The sequence below is a fragment of the Rutidosis leptorrhynchoides genome, chromosome 3 (assembly GCF_046630445.1).
Source record: "Rutidosis leptorrhynchoides isolate AG116_Rl617_1_P2 chromosome 3, CSIRO_AGI_Rlap_v1, whole genome shotgun sequence".
Lineage (NCBI taxonomy): Eukaryota > Viridiplantae > Streptophyta > Magnoliopsida > Asterales > Asteraceae > Rutidosis > Rutidosis leptorrhynchoides.
The window spans coordinates 618,865,045-618,887,065 of NC_092335.1; the positions used below are offsets into that span (position 1 = coordinate 618,865,045).

Sequence of the window (22,021 nt, forward strand, 5' to 3'; positions counted from 1 at the left end):
AGTTGACATACAAGTCAAAATCAGGTAAATTGACTTTAACACCACTCCAATGTATAATTGGGCCACATGCAGTAGGTAAATATGTGTTCTTCACAATTATACGTACATACATCCTATATATACCACTACCTCCAAATGTTTTAACCATCATTACATTACAATTACTTTACAATAACTACTAAAAGCAAACAACAATTCAAAATGGGCATACCATCAACTTTCTTGGCTACTTTTTTCTTCCTCTCATGCTTTATTTGCTTGTACCCTGATATCGTGATAGCGAAACATGATGCATCCCCTGTTACTCGACACTATAAGCTAGACGTAAGTGTCATCGTGTCAATACTTTATAACTTTATATTGTCGATCGATTATCTAATACTTGTATGCATTTTCAGATACGGATGAAAAATGTGACAAGATTGTGTCACACCAAAAGCATAATAACCGTCAATGGTCAATTCCCGGGCCCACGGCTAATCGCTAGGGAAGGCGACAGACTCGTGATAAAAGTTGTCAATCATGTCTCAAACAATATCAGTATCCATTGGTAAGTTTTGATTATATTTTAAAAGCTGTCAATGTAAACAAAATTTTACAATGACACAATTTTGTAATGTATTTTTTTTTTTAATTTTTTGCTATGAGTGTAGGCATGGAATTCGACAACTTCGAAGTGGATGGGCTGATGGGCCAGCATACATAACACAATGCCCAATTCAAACGGGCCAATCATACGTTTACAATTTCACCATTGTTGGTCAGACAGGAACCCTTTGGTACCATGCCCATATTTCGTGGATTAGATCAACCCTTTACGGCCCAATTGTTATTCTCCCTAGGCATAACACTTCATACCCTTTTGTGAAGCCTTACAAGGAAGTCCCTATTATATTTGGTAAATAATAAAAATCACCTTTTGTTTAAATATTAGTATTTTGAATCTTGTACTGAATAATGTAGTTTTAATTGGTAGGTGAGTGGTGGAAGAGAGATACAGAGGCTGTGATCAGTCAGGCCCTTCAAACCGGAGCTGGCCCAAATAATTCAGACGCTTTTACCTTTAACGGGCTTCCTGGCCCATTATACAATTGTTCATCACCAAAAGGTGCCTTATTAATAATGCATTTTGACACATCCAGTTTATACATTTTAGTAATTTGTTGATCTTTCAAGAAAATAATAACTTTATTTATTATATATGCAGAAACTTTTCGTCTTAAGGTTAAGCCCGGGAAGACTTATCTCCTTCGCATGATCAACGCTGCTCTCAATGATGAACTATTTTTCAAAATTACAAACCATACTTTTACAGTTGTCGATGCTGATGCAAGTTACGTTAAGCCATTTGAAACAGACACAATCTTCATTACACCAGGCCAAACGACCAATGTGCTTTTAAAGACCAAAAACATCAACTCCAATGCAAAATTCATGATGGCAGCCCGACCTTATTCGACAGCAGCTTCTGGAACCTTCGATAACACCACTGTTGCTGGTGTTCTCGAATACAACAGTAAAGTGTCATCATCATTCTCCAATAGTTCGATCAAAAACCTACCCTTACCTTCACTCCCAGCTATCAATGCCACATCATACGTAGCCAATTGGACCAACAAATTTCATAGTTTAGGAAACTCTAAAGTTCCACAAACCGTTCAAAACCACTATTTTTTTACAGTCGGGCTAGGGACTGACCCTTGCCCGAAAAATCAAACATGTCAAGGGCCCAATGGCACCAAATTTTCGGCGTCAGTTAACAACATTTCCTTTACCATGCCCACAACCGCACTTCTTCAAGCCCGTTATTTTGGAAAATCAAACGGGCTTTTCACCACGAATTTTCCAGTTTTTCCTGTTAATAAATTTAATTACACGGGCCCACCACCGAATAACACCGTGGTTTCTCATGGTACAAAAGTGGTGGTCCTACCATACAATACAACCGTGGAGCTCGTGATGCAAGGGACTAGTATTCAAGGAGCCGAAAGCCACCCGCTTCACCTTCACGGGTTTAACTTTTATGTTGTGGGTCAAGGAACGGGCAACTTTAATTCGGCTACTGACCCGGCCAAATTCAATCTTGTTGACCCGGTTGAAAGAAACACGGTTGGTGTGCCTTCGGGAGGGTGGGTTGCGATTCGGTTTCGGGCTGATAACCCTGGTGTTTGGTTTATGCATTGTCATATTGAGATTCATTTGAGTTGGGGTTTGAAAATGGTATGGGCTGTAATGGATGGGAAGCTACCAAATCAAAAGTTACCTCCACCACCTTCTGATCTTCCAAAATGTTGACTTTGACTTTATTTGAACCCAAAGTGTTGACTTTGACTCGACGAGTCTTTTGTTTTTCGATTTTTTAAGTTATGTATTTGTGAGTGATTGTTTACATAGCTTTTTTGGCTGTTCAATGGGTTTGTTTCTATGTAAAGCACAATAAGACATTGTTTTGTAAAATATATCTGATTTGAATTGTTTATAGTTTATGTTATGTTTGATATACATTTTAAAGTATAGAAAAACGATCTATTTTAACCGATTTTAACTTATATCGCATATTATAATCTATATCTAATACTATCTTATAAATGGCTAATATGATGACATCATTAAACAACCTATTTCCTTCTTTAAAAAAAAATCAAAATTAAAAAGAAAAAATTAGAAGCCATGATGATGATGTCATTAGTATTAAGATTAAATTATAATTTCCTACAGTCCGTATTGAGATCGATTTTGTAATAAAAGGTTTGAAAGAATAACTTGGTTTTCAATAAAGAGGGTTGTTAAATAGGAGGTAGTGAGATTGATTGTGCAAGTAGCTATTCAGATAGTGAAATGTTTTGATACTCAGGAAAGAATTGTGAGAATGGAAATAAAAGTGAAAGGTTATAAAGAGTCTTTCATTTAAAATTATCACTTGATTAAGTTGTTTGGTGTCTTCGAGTTCATCCGAATCTAAGTTCTTAAAGTAAGTATAGTTCTTTGTTAACAAATTGATCTATTTAAAAAAAAAAATATATGTAAGAAATTTTGTCATTTTATAAGCATATCAATATCAATTATTTGATAAAATTCAAAATGAATAGTTAAAACTTATTAACACGTTGAAGTAATGTTTGAAATAAGTTTTGATGGTAGTCTTTTAGCTACTTATTAAATATGTTTCTTATAACTCAAACAAATTCTAATGATGTAGGTTCATAAGAGGTGGATATGACAATGCGAAGCCACTACAAGCGATGAGTCTAATTTAAGCGCAACTTACACGTTCGAGGTAAGATACCATTACCAAATTTTAAGTCACATGTCATGAAAATGAGTAGCGATTTAGTCTTTTAGTTAATTTAGTAAAGGTTTCACTGTTATCATTTTGGTGCGTTAAAATGGGTTGGGTTGACTCAAAAGCAATAAGGAAAAAAGATATCTTTTAGTGTAACAAAATGAGTTGGGTTGACCCAAAACCAATAATGAAGAAGGTGTCTTTTGTTGTACCAACATGGGTTAAGTTGACCAAAAATAGTATTAGGTTGTTTTCATTATGTTGTCTATACTTTATTAAAAAAAAACCACGGGCTAATGTTTATTTTTAAAAGGAATGCTTATTATGTATGCAAACGCAACCTATATTTGTGACTTGATAAAGTTATTTCATATTAATTACTACGTATTAAATGTTGAGTAGGTTATGGTAGCATCAGAATATTCAAGATAATAAAATAAGGTAAAATATATATTCATTCTTTAGTAACAAATTGGAAAAGCATAGAAAACGTTTGTGTGACGATCGTTCCAAATCCATATGGACGAACACGTCGTTCATCGATTTTATTGCCAGGTATTTGACCTCTATAGGATACGTTTTGTAAACATTGCATTCTTTTGAAAAGGCACACCATAAATGAATATTTAAATCAAAGGTTTTCGACATCTGATGATTTCTACATATAGACAATCATCGTAAATAATAGTTTACAATAATACTTCCGTTGACAATGCAGTCAAAATAAGATACATGGTGATGATTTGGTGAATGCAATGTTTCCTTGAAAAATATGTCATGTAAGACTCCATGCACATAGCTTGTCTAACATATAAGCAAACAGCGGAAGACTTCTAGGAAACCTGAGAATAAACATGCTAACAAGTGTCAACACAAAGGTTGGTGAGTTCATAGTTTTAGTGCTGCACATAATCTGTATATAAAGGTGGATCACAAGATTTCAGTTGTTTCATCCAGAAACGTTTATCAAAATATTCTACAAGATTGAGCACCCTGGTAACTAAACTTTAACGTTTTAATAAGTACCCCTGTTTTAATATACATGCAACCAACATGTACAATACACGCAAACTAACGTGTACTAACCTCAAATAGCATACGTCTATTTTAAAGTTCAGGCTAGGGTTTCTATACCTGGAACAGACGGGGATGTCAAGCCCTATGGATCCATATGCTACTACTCGTGCCCACCAGTTCTTATAAATGGCAGTTACTAGTTACCAAAGCTAAGGGATTTTCGGTTCAAAGTCGATGTAGAATTTAGTATGTACTTGTATCCATTGCGTTTAAAATAAAGTGCATGTGTTCTCAGCTCAAAAATATAGATTGCAAAAGCAATTAAAAAGGGAGCAATGAAACTCACCTTAGCAGCATATAAAGTCGTTCACCAAAATGTGACTGAAACTCTGATTACCAAATAACCGTAGATCTCAACCTAGAGAACATATGTTGGTTAATAAATGTCTATCAAGCTAGGTCAGGTCATAGTGTATCACAATCCTAATGCTCGAGATCAACATACAAAAGTTTATCAAAAGTCATTTCAAAAAGTCAATCTGACTTAATACTATAGTTGAATGATCATGGCAATCGAAACATTTTAACATTTCACATAGTTTCCCAATTCTTGTAAAATTAGACTATAGTTTTTATAAGGCTTTAAAACATGATAAAATAGTCAATTTTGACAATTGTTCAATAAAACGAGACGTGCCTTATATAAGGATTCATTCACTCGGCTGGTAATATTCAAAAATCTAATTTATCAATCTTACAAATAAGTTGTTTAAATATCAATTGCAGATTCAAGAGCAATTTCAATTAATGTCAATCATAATTCAGTTGATCATATCTTTTAATTCGTTCACCGAAATTACGCGATTTCTAAATGAAAAGTTATTGATTTTTCGCCAGCTTTTCAAAAACATGCATATCATATACCTTTTATCAGTAATATATGTATTTAATTTGTGATTCATTATAAACTGTTTAACGACGAAATTTAGCATACAAGCATGCATAAACATATATACTCGAGCACTAGACATGTATACACTATTAATATATAAAAGATAAGATATGAATGCTCACGTATCAATATTGTGATTCAATATTGCAGGAAAGTACGTAGACGCAACAGAGATGATAAACACTAGGTCTGACTTGCGAATAATACCCATGAACATTAGCCATAACCTCCAAAGCTATAACCCATAATTTTCCTTAGCTCTATCCCGCTCATAAAATCCGTTTTGAAAATCACCCGAGCATAACTCCGTCTTAGTATTTTATGTATACTACTAATACTTAATTTGAATATTGCACTAGAATTATTACAGAATAAAAATATATGAAATAAATATATATGTACATATATGTGTGTGTGTTTCTGCAATCGATCGATCGATCGATATATATAGTTAGAAAATAATATTATAATAATAAAAGGAATCAAACGTGTTTAATTATAATAATATAATAATATAATAAAGTAATAAAATAATAATATAATAATAAAAGAAATCGTACGTTTATAATTATAATAATATAATAATATAATAAAGTAGTAATATAATAATAAAATAATAATATAATAATATAATAATATAATAAAGTAGAATATAATAATATAATAATAAAATCAAATCGATTAAGATTTTAAAAGTCGTATTTTTAAAATACTTCAGGAGTATTTTATGTAACTTATAATTAATAATTTCAATCATGTCTTTTTCGTGTGAATAGTAAATTAATTAATTTCGGTTTTATTTACTATTCATGTGAATAGTAAATGAATTAATTTCGATTCAACTATTTAAGCTACACGTTGTTGTACGTCGTGCTTTATAAATTGTACATTTTTAATTTAACTTCGTTTCTTAAAAAAATTACAAAAATTATATCATAAAAATAAAACGACTTAATACGTAAAATTTTTAATTTGAAAAGCATCGTTTAATAGTAAATTTTTATCATTTCATATATAAATATTATTCGCATGATTCCGTATATATTGAAAACTCTTATGTTTATATAATACATGTTATGACGTTCGTGAATCGTCGAACAAACAGGATAATTGAATAGTTCAAGAATTTTGAGATTCAGTTTTGTAGACTTTGCTTATCGTATCGAAAACGATAAAGATTAAATTTAAATTTGGTCAGAAATTTTCGGGTCATCACAGTACCTACCCGTTAAAGAAATTTCGTCCCGAAATTTGAGCGAGGTCGTCATGGCTAACAATAAAAATGTTTTCATGACGAATATGAGTTGATAAATAGAGTTTTATCACCGTTGAATAATATGAATAAAACAATCCAATTACTGAAGCGTATGAGAGAAGTTATCGTAATAGACTGACATGAAGAATAGAGATTCGTCTTTGTAGTGACCCGAACTTTTCAATGTTTATATATATTAATTGAGATTGATATTTACATGATTAAATGTTTCCAACATGTTAAGCAATCAAACTTGTTAAGACTTGATTAATTGAAATATGTTTCATATAGACAATTGACCACCCAAGTTGACCGGTGATTCACGAACGTTAAAACTTGTAAAAACTATATGATGACATATATATGGATATATATATATAGTTAACATGATACTATGATAAGTAAACATATCATTAAGTATATTAACAATGAACTACATATGTAAAAACAAGACTACTAACTTAATGATTTTTAAACGAGACATATATGTAACGATTATCGTTGTAAAGACATTTAATGTATATATATCATATTAAGAGATATTCATACATGATAATATCATGATAATATAATAATTTAAAATCTCATTTGATATTATAAACATTGGGTTAACAACATTTAACAAGATCGTTAACCTAAAGGTTTCAAAACAACACTTACATGTAACGACTAACGATGACTTAACGACTCAGTTAAAATGTATATACATGTAGTGTTTTAATATGTATTTATACACTTTTGAAAGACTTCAATACACTTATCAAAATACTTCTACTTAACAAAAATGCTTACAATTACATCCTCGTTCAGTTTCATCAACAATTCTACTCGTATGCACCCGTATTCGTACTCGTACAATACACAGCTTTTAGATGTATGTACTATTGGTATATATGTGAAGACCCGTCCTAATCCATCCGGACGAAGTCCATATCGATTATAAACGATTCACAACAGTTGATTACATCGCGAGATACTTGACCTCTATATGATACATTTTACAAACATTGCATTCGTTTTTGAAAAGACAAACTTTCATTACATCGAAAGTTGACAGGCATGCATACCATTTCATAATATATCCAACTATAATTGACTTGATAATAATCTTGATGAACTCGACGACTCGAATGCAACGTCTTTTGAAATATGCCATGAATGACTCCAAGTAATATCTATAAAATGAGCAAATACACAGCGGAAGATTTCTTTCGTACCTGAGAATAAACATGCTTTAAAGTGTCAACCAAAAGGTTGGTGAGTTCATTAGTTTAACTTAAACAATCGTTTCCATCATTTTAATAGACCACAAGATTTCAGATTTCCATTTCTCATAAACATACGTCCCATGCATAGAGACAAAAATATCATTCATATGGATTGAACACCTGGTAACCGACATTAACAATATGCATATATAAGAATATCCCCATCATTCCGGGATCCTCCTTCGGACATGATATAAATTTCGAAGTACTAAAACATCCGGTACTTTGGATGGGGCTTGTTGGGCCCGATAGATCTATCTTTAGGATTCGCGTCAATTAGGGTGTCTGTTCCCTAATTCTTAGATTACCAGACTTAATAAAAAGGGGCATATTCGACTTCGATAATCCAACCATAGAATGTAGTTTCACGTACTTGTGTCAATTTCGTAAAACAGTTATAAAAGTTGCGCATGTATTCTCAGCCCAAAAATATAAAGGGTAAAAAGGCAAATGAAACTCACGATACTGTATTTTGTAGTAAAAATACATATGGCGTCATTGAACAATGCAGGGTTGGCCTCGGATTCACGAACCTATATCAATTGTGTATATATTAATACGTATAATGTAAGTTACAAAATTTCATTTATTAATATGTATTATTTATATATTATAGTTTTGTAGAATTTATTCTAACCTTTATTTTAAAACGTATACTTATATTATATTTTAAGTTATATTTTATATATATATATATATATATATATATATATATATATCGATTTTATGTATATATATCTATAATGATTTACGTTTATATAAATAGTGACATTAATATATTTATATACATATATTTGTGGTTAGTATTGTATTTATGAAATTTTATTAGTTTGTTATGTGAATTATTAATACAATCCTAGTATATACCATAAGTATATATATAGTGTACAAAAGATTTATTTGTTAAAATAATAATTTAGATAATAATGATTTACTAATAATAATAATAATTTTATTAATAATGATAATACTAATAGCAAAAAAAATGAAAATGATAACTGTTAATGATACTAATAATAATAACTCTAAAATAATATTAATACTAATACCATACTTATGTTAATAATAAGGGTTCTAATATTTATAAAATGATAAATGATAATCATAATAATACTAGTAAATATTAATGATGATACTGATAAATATGATATTATTAATTGTAAATGTACTGATGATACTATTATTTATAAACCGGTACAAATTCTAATATTGATGATAATAATATATTTTTATTTCCTTCATAATAATAATAATGATAATCATAATCCTAATGATGATAAAATACTAAAATGATAAGTTTATTACTAATAATAATATTATTAATACCTATCATAATAATAATAGTAATGTCTATAATACTTTCAAATATGATAACAAGTATGATACTAATAATAACAATAACAATAACAATCAAAACAATCACAATAATAATAATAATACTAATAATAATTAATATATAATAACAATAAAGAAATTAGAAAAGAAAACTACCTCACATGAAAAGAGTTTCAAAAAAAAAAAAGAAACTACCGTCCTCTGGACTCGATCTCGTGACCACATGCTCACACGCAAACACTCTCGACCATCCCACCAATTCTGATTCTCTGTACTAATATCGAATTTAAATTTTATATATAAACTGTTTTTCTTCTATTCCTCTTCTTCTCCACAAGTCTCATGGATTCAACAAAACATCAATAACCAAAAAAAAAAAAAAAAAAAAAAAAAAATCAGGGTTCCTTTTAAAGCTTCAAAACATTACAGAAAAAAAAATAATTTGGGTTCTAAAATAAAAAAAAAAAACACTAAAGGCCTACTGCAGCGTCGGTTCTTGGAACAAAACAAAAAAATTGATTTCGTAATAGATAACATTATAGATAATGTTTATAACACGAAATAGTTTTCTAAACATGTATAAAAACTACTGGAATCGTCAATTTGATCAGAAACATATACACGAACGCGAATTTGTCTCAAGAACAATTGTTGACTTTTTTTAAACTAAACTTTGACTTCAAAATTCAAGATCGATATAAAGATTTGAGAGTTGAGATTTTGCAGATAGATTCAAAGAAAGATTTCTAACCTTTCTGCATTTTTAGATTTTGAAACTTTATTCGAAATTGAATTAAGAGAAAAAAAAATTGGAGCGTGCAGAGAAGAAGAAAAAAAAATATCGCTGTGCTCTTTAATCCCATTGGATTTCCTTTTTATTTGATTTGCAATTATACATAATCATTTTGTAATAATAGAGATCGGTTGATAAAAAATGGAGAAAATGTCAACACAGGTTCACGAGTTTGGAGCAGGAAAGAAACAAAAAAAATAATAATAATAGAGATAAAGGATACAGAGGTCAAGCGTATAATATAGATCCCTACTGTTTTTTTTTAATTAATAATAATAATAATAATATATAATAACAATACTATTAATATCTAATAATATTAATAAAATTAATAATAATGATAAATATAATATTAATGATAATAATAATTGTAAAAATGATAATAATAATAATAATAATAATAATAATAATAATAATAATAATACCATACTAATTATGATAATATTAATATTTTATCGATAATAATAATATTAGTAATAATAATCTAATTTATACATCCAATTTCATCTTTATATGATATAAAGTGATATTATGAATACAAATATTGATATTTGACGATACAAATAACATTACTACAACAACTATATTTGTATTTAAATTTAATTTATTAATATCATCTATTATTATGTAATATTTAATAATTATGTAATATGTATTGTAACATATACTGAATATTATATATTTATGCATTTTAATATAAATATATTATAATATTTATTTACATACTAATTATATTATACTTATGTATGTAATTATGAAAAATATAAATGTTTTATATATGTAAGTATTATATATATCTATTAAAATAGTACATTATTTCATCATAGATATATTATAAATTTCTACATATACATAATATAATAATTATGTATAAAATCATATATATATAGTTATATTTATGTATATATATGTATACTACCATATATATAAAATCATGTTTTAAATGTTGAGTAGATGATTAATTATGTATATTAAACAATTAACTACAAAGTATAACATTGTACATTTAATATTTTGATAACGTTGGTAAAATATGTTTGAATCATTTATATACAATATACTATATATATTCAAAATGAAAATCTTTAGTTATTAAATGTTATCTTTTATAATAACAAAATTACTTAATAGTTCATTAATACTAATATAATTAGTTTTATATATAATTATTTATATTTACATTCTTAGTTACAATTAAAGGTTCGTGAATCGTCGGAAATAGTTAAAGGTCAAATGTTATCATGAAATAGTTCAAACATAATGAGACTCGGTTTAATAGACTTTGCTTATCGAGTCGAATCATATAAGATTATGTTTAAATTTGGTCGGAAATTCCCGGGTCATCACAGTACCTACCCGTTAAAGAAATTTCGTCCCGAAATTTGAGTGAGGTCGTCATAGCTAACAATAAATATGTTTTCCTGACGAATATGAGTTGATAACTTGAGTTTTATCATCATTGAGTAATATGGATAAAAATAATTCAATTATTCGAAGAGTGCGAATGAAGCTATTCACAAAAGGATGAAATGAGAAACAAAGATTTGTTTTTAACTTTTGACGTAGTCAGGTTTGAATTTAGAAAATAAGGCGCGTCTTAACTTTTGACATTGCCTTGGTTGAATTCCGGAATTTAAGGGATTTAAAGAAAATCTTGAAGATCTATAAAATCTGATTCTTCGGGATTTATGGAAATTAAGATCTCTTTAATTAAATACGGTGATCTGCCCCGATTACTACGTCTGATATTTCCAGTATAAATTAAGCTCTTCCTTTCCATTATTCTCACCATTCTTATACTTTCTTTCTTAGTTCATACATCCAAAAGATTCTGAAAATGATTAATCCAGTTCTGATCCTTGTCCTCATCCTTACTATCGCAACAATCATTCTCCTTTTCCAACTTCCACCAGAGGAATCTGCTTTCTTCTACTTCGCCCTCGGGATTATAATGTTTTTAATTATCCCGTGTCTTTATGTTGCGATAAACATTGATATACACGGTTTGTAATTTATGTGTTGTTATCGGACTTTATATTCTCCCTTATATTTCAAAGCTCTATGCTTTTGTTTTCTCTTCCCGACTTCAATTCAAGCGAATAATGGTCCAGAATTTATAGATATAGAGTTTCGAATGATTATAATGTTCTAAGCATGAAGGAACGTGATAGCACGATTTGATTTTCAAATTTATCAACATCACGGAAGATAGAACCATCAAGAATACATTTTCTTGATTTGTTACGGAGTTAAGTAGGATGAAAGAGTTATGTAACATGGCACATGATGACGTTATGATCTGTGAATCATCACGTTTCATTTAGAAACTCAGCATGACTTACTGTAATATAATCACGTTGATCAAGTGTCATTATATTATACTAACTCATGCATCAGTTCCCATCATTACTACAATAACATTCATATTTTAAGCTTGAAAATTTACAGAATATAGAAACTAACAGTTTCTATATGATGTAATACTGATAGCACGAAAAGATTAATGATTTCAGATAAGAATAGTTATAAAAATATCTCCAGAAATATGGAGGATATTTATAATGAAAGGTACGATAATATCTCAGAATATCTAAGATCAGAGGATGATAGAAACTATTGTCTGCAAGGGTTTAGAGTAAGGAGCAAGTTATTCACTATAGACTTTAGCAGACATTGAATTATTTGGATTCTTTGAAGTCAAACTTATTCTTTGTGATTTATCCACGGCTTTCTTCATAGTTTCGCATAATCTGCTTTTCGGTACTATATTTTCTATTGAATGTTTCCAATATATTGATACACAGGAAGTACGAAGAGGTATATAATTTCGGACGAGAATATTTATGAAAATATCCTCAGAAATATCAAAGATATTGATGATGATATTTTGGAATTTCTAAGTTCGACGGTTGATGGAGAAAGATTTTCCGCAAGATTTTAACATGACTTCGGAGCAAGATATTCTCTAAAGATTTCAACGGATCCAAAATTACCTGAATCCTTTGAATATAGGATTTGGTCCTTGTATTTGTCCTTGGTCTCCTTCATGGGTAACTCAATCTGTTTTTCAATACCCAATTTTCTATCGAGCGTTCCTAACACTCCTTTCTTTATCATCAAACTTTTGTCCGTTTAGACCATCTACCATTTTTCTGTTTCCTCTGCATTTAATGCTATGATATCTGAATCATCGGTTATTAATCCGAGGTGGTTTCAGGAGAATTGTGTTTTTAGATGATTAAACGCTGATGGTAATATGATGGAATATGAAAGGTTACCTGGTAACAATAAAAGAGCACGCGTATATATAAACGTTATAATAAGGTTGTTTCGTACGAAAAGTCGAAGTTGACTTGTTGGAGTTGTGACAAAATTGGCTAATTTTGAAAAGGGATCGCAAAGTTGTTTTTGTTAATAAATGCCAAAGGATCTGACGCGGCTACGTGTTGAACTTTTACTCAATTGCCGAGAGTTTCTCAGGTGCATAACTATATGCATAAATCTTTCCTTCCGTAGATGAAGTGCGGTTGATTCATCCTATCGATTGAGGTGTTTTCAAGAATCATGAAAGGTTTGAACGCAGAATGTAATCGTGAAGATACAAATGAGGTTTAAGACGAAATCAAGTGGCAAACTTGAAGAATTGTTTAGTTTCATATGTTATATTCAATATTTTAATTCATTTTAATTGTCCAATGTTATTAGTCCACAGTCGATAGTCCACAGTTGACAGTGCAATCATTCATATATAGTTTAATATATAATATTTGAATTAATTAATACGTATCGTGACCCGTGTACATGTCTCAGACTCGATCACAACTCAAAGTATATATATTATTATAGAATCAACCTCAACCCTGTATAGAGAACTCGATCATTACTGCATATAGAGTGTCTATGGTGATTCCAAATAATATATATAGATGTGTCGATATGATATGTCAAAACCTTGTATACGTGTCCCGATATTTAAAGTGCGTAAAATAAATAACAGAAATTAAATGACGATAAATAAAGTGCGTAAAGTAAATAACAGAAATTAAATGACAATAAATAAAATTGCGAGAATATAAATTGCGATAAAATAAATTGCGATAAATAAATTGCGATAAATAAAATGTAATACGGAATTAACAGTTAGCTAGGATTTTGTTAGCGTGGTTTCTTAATAAAATTTAATATTGTTAATTAGTTTGTTTCTAATCAATTTTTATTGTGTCCATTATTTCTTCATTATGCCACTTGTTGGATTCTGATAGGTCAAAATTCAAATATGAAATTGAATTTGAATGAAAATAGTTATTCTTTGGTGAACGGATAAGTATCCCGCTGGTTGTAAATAGGATAGTGAATAACTGTTGAATCAGATTCGAAGAATATACAGTGTAACTTATTAATGTGAAATTTAAATATTCCTCGGGTATTACCTACCCGTTAAAATATTTTTATTATTAACAGTTTGTACAAAAGAATTTTTAATTACAATCTTTATGAAAACATATATACATATATATTTTCTTCAGATGTAATCATGAATTTAATGAGTTAACATGATATTAAACTCATTTAGTTTTCAGTTGGAACTAGAATAAATAATCTCTAAAACATTAGAGATTACATAATCACCATGTCGAACGAAGATAACTGATGTAGAATGTCATGTAGAATGATGATTATACTCGAGGTATAGATTGAGATGTTGAGGCATGTGATATTGAAATTTGGGTTGTTGGTGGTACCGTTGGTGCCGGTGATTTGGATGAAGCTGGTACGTTTTGCACCATATTTTCCAAGACTACAACTTATGCGCGAAGTTCGTTAACTTCTTCTATTACACCGGGATGATTGTCGGTTCGGACGAGCGGATGAATGAGGTTTAGAATCTGAGATAGTATATGATCGTGATGAGATACTTTGGAAATGAGAGAGAAAATGGTGTCTCGAACAGGTTCGCCGGTAAACGTTTTAGGTCCATTGTCAAGAGGTGAATTTGGTTAGTGGAAATGATCGCCTTCTTCGCGTTTCCATTGATTAAGTCGACTACGAACCCATCTCCAATTCATTCAGAATAGATGATGGCTAATTGATCGATTCATTCCGGTTACTCTGCTTTCGGAGCTCGAGTGGAAATCCATATCGAAATAGCTGTCGGAATAACTATCGAAATAGCTATCGAAATCAGATGGACTCGAACTGGTTGAGGGATTCATCTCGTACGATCAGATGAAGGATTTTCGATAAGAAATAGATTATAGGATGTAGATTAGTACCCTGCAATACATAATTTACATATGCATATATAATACTAAAATCCCATAAGCTACGGAGGAATCTACGGAAGCTGTCAGGCAAAGGTAACAATAACAGATACGCTAAGATATGAATTTAACTATACACTGTCTATGCAATAAAGGCAGTAAGACGTGTCTTAGACTTTAAGGATGATAAGTAAATAATTTTTCGACACTAAATGATAAGCAAAACTTTTGACATGCAAACACGGTCGAAGTCCAGACTCATTAATGCATTCTAACGACTATCAGTTAGACTCACTAATGCACGACCTGGTTCGCTAAGACCACCGCTCTGATACCAACTGTGAAGACCCGTCCTAATCCATCCGGACGAAGTCCATATCGATTATAAACGATTCACAACAGTTGATTACATCGCGAGATACTTGACCTCTATATGATACATTTTACAAACATTGCATTCGTTTTTGAAAAGACAAACTTTCATTACATCGAAAGTTGACAGGCATGCATACCATTTCATAATATATCCAACTATAATTGACTTGATAATAATCTTGATGAACTCGACGACTCGAATGCAACGTCTTTTGAAATATGCCATGAATGACTCCAAGTAATATCTATAAAATGAGCAAATACACAGCGGAAGATTTCTTTCGTACCTGAGAATAAACATGCTTTAAAGTGTCAACCAAAAGGTTGGTGAGTTCATTAGTTTAACTTAAACAATCGTTTCCATCATTTTAATAGACCACAAGATTTCAGATTTCCATTTCTCATAAACATACGTCCCATGCATAGAGACAAAAATATCATTCATATGGATTGAACACCTGGTAACCGACATTAACAATATGCATATATAAGAATATCCCCATCATTCCGGGATCCTCCTTCGGACATGATATAAATTTCGAAGTACTAAAACATCCGGTACTTTGGATGGGGCTTGTTGGGCCCGATAGATCTATCTTTAGGATTCGCGTCAATTAGGGTGTCTGTTCCCTAATTCTTAGATTACCAGACTTAATAAAAAGGGGCATATTCGACTTCGATAATCCAACCATAGAATGTAGTTTCACGTACTTGTGTCAATTTCGTAAAACAGTTATAAAAGTTGCGCATGTATTCTCAGCCCAAAAATATAAAGGGTAAAAAGGCAAATGAAACTCACGATACTGTATTTTGTAGTAAAAATACATATGACGTCATTGAACAATGCAGGGTTGGCCTCGGATTCACGAACCTATATCAATTGTGTATATATTAATACGTATAATGTAAGTTACAAAATTTCATTTATTAATATGTATTATTTATATATTATAGTTTTGTAGAATTTATTCTAACCTTTATTTTAAAACGTATACTTATATTATATTTTAAGTTATATTTTATATATATATATATATATATATCGATTTTATGTATATATATCTATAATGATTTACGTTTATATAAATAGTGACATTAATATATTTATATACATATATTTGTGGTTAGTATTGTATTTATGAAATTTTATTAGTTTGTTATGTGAATTATTAATACAATCCTAGTATATACCATAAGTATATATATAGTGTACAAAAGATTTATTTGTTAAAATAATAATTTAGATAATAATGATTTACTAATAATAATAATAATTTTATTAATAATGATAATACTAATAGCAAAAAAAATGAAAATGATAACTGTTAATGATACTAATAATAATAACTCTAAAATAATATTAATACTAATACCATACTTATGTTAATAATAAGGGTTCTAATATTTATAAAATGATAAATGATAATCATAATAATACTAGTAAATATTAATGATGATACTGATAAATATGATATTATTAATTGTAAATGTACTGATGATACTATTATTTATAAACCGGTACAAATTCTAATATTGATGATAATAATATATTTTTATTTCCTTCATAATAATAATAATGATAATCATAATCCTAATGATGATAAAATACTAAAATGATAAGTTTATTACTAATAATAATATTATTAATACCTATCATAATAATAATAGTAATGTCTATAATACTTTCAAATATGATAACAAGTATGATACTAATAATAACAATAACAATAACAATCAAAACAATCACAATAATAATAATAATACTAATAATAATTAATATATAATAACAATAATAAAATTAGAAAAGAAAACTACCTCACATGAAAAGAGTTTCAAAAAAAAAAAAGAAACTACCGTCCTCTGGACTCGATCTCGTGACCACATGCTCACACGCAAACACTCTCGACCATCCCACCAATTCTGATTCTCTGTACTAATATCGAATTTAAATTTTATATATAAACTGTTTTTCTTCTATTCCTCTTCTTCTCCACAAGTCTCATGGATTCAACAAAACATCAATAACCAAAAAAAAAAAAAAAAAAAAAAAAATCAGGGTTCCTTTTAAAGCTTCAAAACATTACAGAAAAAATAATAATTTGGGTTCTAAAATAAAAAAAAAAAAACACTAAAGGCCTACTGCAGCGTCGGTTCTTGGAACAAAACAAAAAAAATTGATTTCGTAATAGATAACATTATAGATAATGTTTATAACACGAAATAGTTTTCTAAACATGTATAAAAACTACTGGAATCGTCAATTTGATCAGAAACATATACACGAACGCGAATTTGTCTCAAGAACAATTGTTGACTTTTTTTAAACTAAACTTTGACTTCAAAATTCAAGATCGATATAAAGATTTGAGAGTTGAGATTTTGCAGATAGATTCAAAGAAAGATTTCTAACCTTTCTGCATTTTTAGATTTTGAAACTTTATTCGAAATTGAATTAAGAGAAAAAAAAATTGGAGCGTGCAGAGAAGAAGAAAAAAAAATATCGCTGTGCTCTTTAATCCCATTGGATTTCCTTTTTATTTGATTTGCAATTATACATAATCATTTTGTAATAATAGAGATCGGTTGATAAAAAATGGAGAAAATGTCAACACAGGTTCACGAGTTTGGAGCAGGAAAGAAACAAAAAAAATAATAATAATAGAGATAAAGGATACAGAGGTCAAGCGTATAATATAGATCCCTACTGTTTTTTTTTAATTAATAATAATAATAATAATATATAATAACAATACTATTAATATCTAATAATATTAATAAAATTAATAATAATGATAAATATAATATTAATGATAATAATAATTGTAAAAATGATAATAATAATAATAATAATAATAATAATAATAATACCATACTAATTATGATAATATTAATATTTTATCGATAATAATAATATTAGTAATAATAATCTAATTTATACATCCAATTTCATCTTTATATGATATAAAGTGATATTATGAATACAAATATTGATATTTGACGATACAAATAACATTACTACAACAACTATATTTGTATTTAAATTTAATTTATTAATATCATCTATTATTATGTAATATTTAATAATTATGTAATATGTATTGTAACATATACTGAATATTATATATTTATGCATTTTAATATAAATATATTATAATATTTATTTACATACTAATTATATTATACTTATGTATGTAATTATGAAAAATATAAATGTTTTATATATGTAAGTATTATATATATCTATTAAAATAGTACATTATTTCATCATAGATATATTATAAATTTCTACATATACATAATATAATAATTATGTATAAAATCATATATATATAGTTATATTTATGTATATATGTATACTACCATATATATAAAATCATGTTTTAAATGTTGAGTAGATGATTAATTATGTATATTAAACAATTAACTACAAAGTATAACATTGTACATTTAATATTTTGATAACGTTGGTAAAATATGTTTGAATCATTTATATACAATATACTATATATATTCAAAATGAAAATCTTTAGTTATTAAATGTTATCTTTTATAATAACAAAATTACTTAATAGTTCATTAATACTAATATAATTAGTTTTATATATAATTATTTATATTTACATTCTTAGTTACAATTAAAGGTTCGTGAATCGTCGGAAATAGTTAAAGGTCAAATGTTATCATGAAATAGTTCAAACATAATGAGACTCGGTTTAATAGACTTTGCTTATCGAGTCGAATCATATAAGATTATGTTTAAATTTGGTCGGAAATTCCCGGGTCATCACAATATACACTCCAATGATCAGCTCTTAGCAGCCCATGTGAGTCACCTAACACATGTGGGAACCATCATTTGGCAACTAGCATGAAATATCTCATAAAATTACAAAAATATGAGTAATCATTCATGACTTATTTACATGAAAACAAAATTACATATCCTTTATATCTAATCCATACACCAACGACCAAAAACACCTACAAACACTTTCATTCTTCAATTTTCTTCTTCTAATTGATCTCTCTCAAGTTCTATCTTCAAGTTCTAAGTGTTCTTCATATATTTTACAAGTTCTAGTTACATAAAATCAAGAATACTTTCAAGTTTGCTAGCCCACTTCCAATCTTGTAAGGTGATCATCCAACCTCAAGAAATCTTTGTTTCTTACAGTAGGTTATCATTCTAATACAAGGTAATAATCATATTCAAACTTTGGTTCAATTTCTATAACTATAACAATCTTATTTCAAGTGATGATCTTACTTGAACATGTTTTCGTGTCATGATTCTGCTTCAAGAACTTCGAGCCATCCAAGGATCCGTTGAAGCTAGATCCATTTTTCTCTTTTCCAGTAGGTTTATCCAAGGAACTTAAGGTAGTAATGATGTTCATAACATCATTCGATTCATACATATAAAGCTATCTTATTCGAAAGTTTAAACTTGTAATCACTAGAACATAGTTTAGTTAATTCTAAACTTGTTCGCAAACAAAAGTTAATCCTTCTAACTTGATTTTTAAAATCAACTAAACACATGTTCTATATCTATATGATATGCTAACTTAATGATTTAAAACCTGGAAACACGAAAAACACCGTAAAACCGGATTTACGCCGCCGTAGTAACACCGCGGGCTGTTTTGGGTTAGTTAATTAAAAACTATGATAAACTTTGATTTAAAAGTTGTTATTCTTAGAAAATGATTTTTATTATGAACATGAAACTATATCCAAAAATTATGGTTAAACTCAAAGTAGAAGTATGTTTTCTAAAATGGTCATCTAGACGTCGTTCTTTCGACTGAAATGACTACCTTTACAAAAACGACTTGTAACTTATTTTTTCGACTATAAACCTATACTTTTTCTGTTTATATTCATAAAATAGAGTTCAATATGAAACCATAGCAATTTGATTCACTCAAAACGGATTTAAAATGAAGAAGTTATGGGTAAAACAAGATTGGATAATTTTTCTCATTTTAGCTACGTGAAAATTGGTAACAAATCTATTCCAACCATAACTTAATCAACTTGTATTGTATATTATGTAATCTTGAGATACCATAGACACGTATACAATATTTTGACCTATCATGTCGACACATCTATATATATTTCGGAACAACCATAGACACTCTATATGTGAATGTTGGAGTTAGCTATACAGGGTTGAGGTTGATTCCAAAATATATATAGTTTGAGTTGTGATCAATACTGAGATACGTATACACTGGGTCGTGGATTGATTCAAGATAATATTTATCGATTTATTTCTGTACATCTAACTGTGGACAACTAGTTGTAGGTTACTAACGAGGACAGCTGACTTAATAAACTTAAAACATCAAAATATATTAAAAGTGTTGTAAATATATTTTGAACATACTTTGATATATATGTATATATTGTTATAGGTTCGTGAATCAACCAGTGGCCAAGTCTTACTTCCCGACGAAGTAAAAATCTGTGAAAGTGAGTTATAGTCCCACTTTTAAAATCTAATATTTTTGGGATGAGAATACATGCAGGTTTTATAAATGATTTACAAAATAGACACAAGTACGTGAAACTACATTCTGTGGTTGAATTATCGAAATCGAATATGCCCCTTTTTATTAAGTCTGGTAATCTAAGAATTAGGGAACAGACACATTAATTGACGCGAATCCTAAAGATAGATCTATTGGGCCTAACAAACCCCATCCAAAGTACCGGATGCTTTAGTACTTCGAAATTTATATCATATCCGAAGGGTGTCCCGGAATGATGGGGATATTCTTATATATGCATCTTGTTAATGTCGGTTACCAGGTGTTCACCATATGAATGATTTTTATCTCTATGTATGGGATGTGTATTGAAATATGAAATCTTGTGGTCTATTATTATGATTTGATATATATAGGTTAAACCTATAACTCACCAAAATTTTTGTTGACGTTTTAAGCATGTTTATTCTCAGGTGATTATTAAGAGCTTCCGCTGTCGCATACTTAAATAAGGACGAGATTTGGAGTCCATGCTTGTATGATATTGTGTAAAAACTGTATTCAAGAAACTTATTTTGTTGTAACATATTTGTATTGTAAACCATTATGTAATGGTCGTGTGTAAACAGGATATTTTAGATTATCATTATTTGATAATCTACGTAAAGCTTTTTAAACCTTTATTGATGAAATAAAGGTTATGGTTTATTTTAAAATGAATGCAGTCTTTGAAAAACGTCTCATATAGAGGTCAAAACCTCGCAACGAAATCAATTAATATGGAACGTTTTTAATCAATAAGAACGGGACATTTCAGTTGGTATCCGAGCGTTGGTCTTAGAGAACTAGAATTTTGCATTAGTGTGTCTTATCGAGTTTGTTAGGATGCATTAGTGAGTCTGGACTTCGACCGTGTTTACTTGAAAAATGATTGCTTAACAAATTTTGTTGGACACTATATATTTTTAACATGTGAATATTATG

The 22,021-nt window shown here is 29.0% G+C and overlaps 1 protein-coding gene across 1 annotated transcript; it reads left to right on the top strand.

Annotated features, from left to right (window-relative positions):
- Positions 1-201: 201 nt before the first annotated feature.
- On the top strand, positions 202-2,427 carry LOC139898940 (laccase-17-like). Its single transcript, XM_071881743.1, has 5 exons — positions 202-324; positions 399-550; positions 654-898; positions 977-1,108; positions 1,208-2,427. Exons 1-5 carry the CDS (start codon positions 202-204, stop codon positions 2,293-2,295), a joined length of 1,740 nt encoding a protein of 579 aa, XP_071737844.1. The 3' UTR covers positions 2,296-2,427.
- The last annotated feature ends 19,594 nt before the right edge of the window (positions 2,428-22,021 follow it).

Bases quoted from the DNA above. Each gene is read 5' to 3' on its own strand.
- LOC139898940 (XM_071881743.1), top strand. From the start codon at position 202: ATGGGCATACCATCAACTTTCTTGGCTACTTTTTTCTTCCTCTCATGC. The intron at 325-398 runs GTAAGTGTCATC...ATGCATTTTCAG, and splicing joins CTCGACACTATAAGCTAGAC to ATACGGATGAAAAATGTGAC. The intron at 1,109-1,207 runs GTGCCTTATTAA...TTATATATGCAG, and splicing joins CAATTGTTCATCACCAAAAG to AAACTTTTCGTCTTAAGGTT.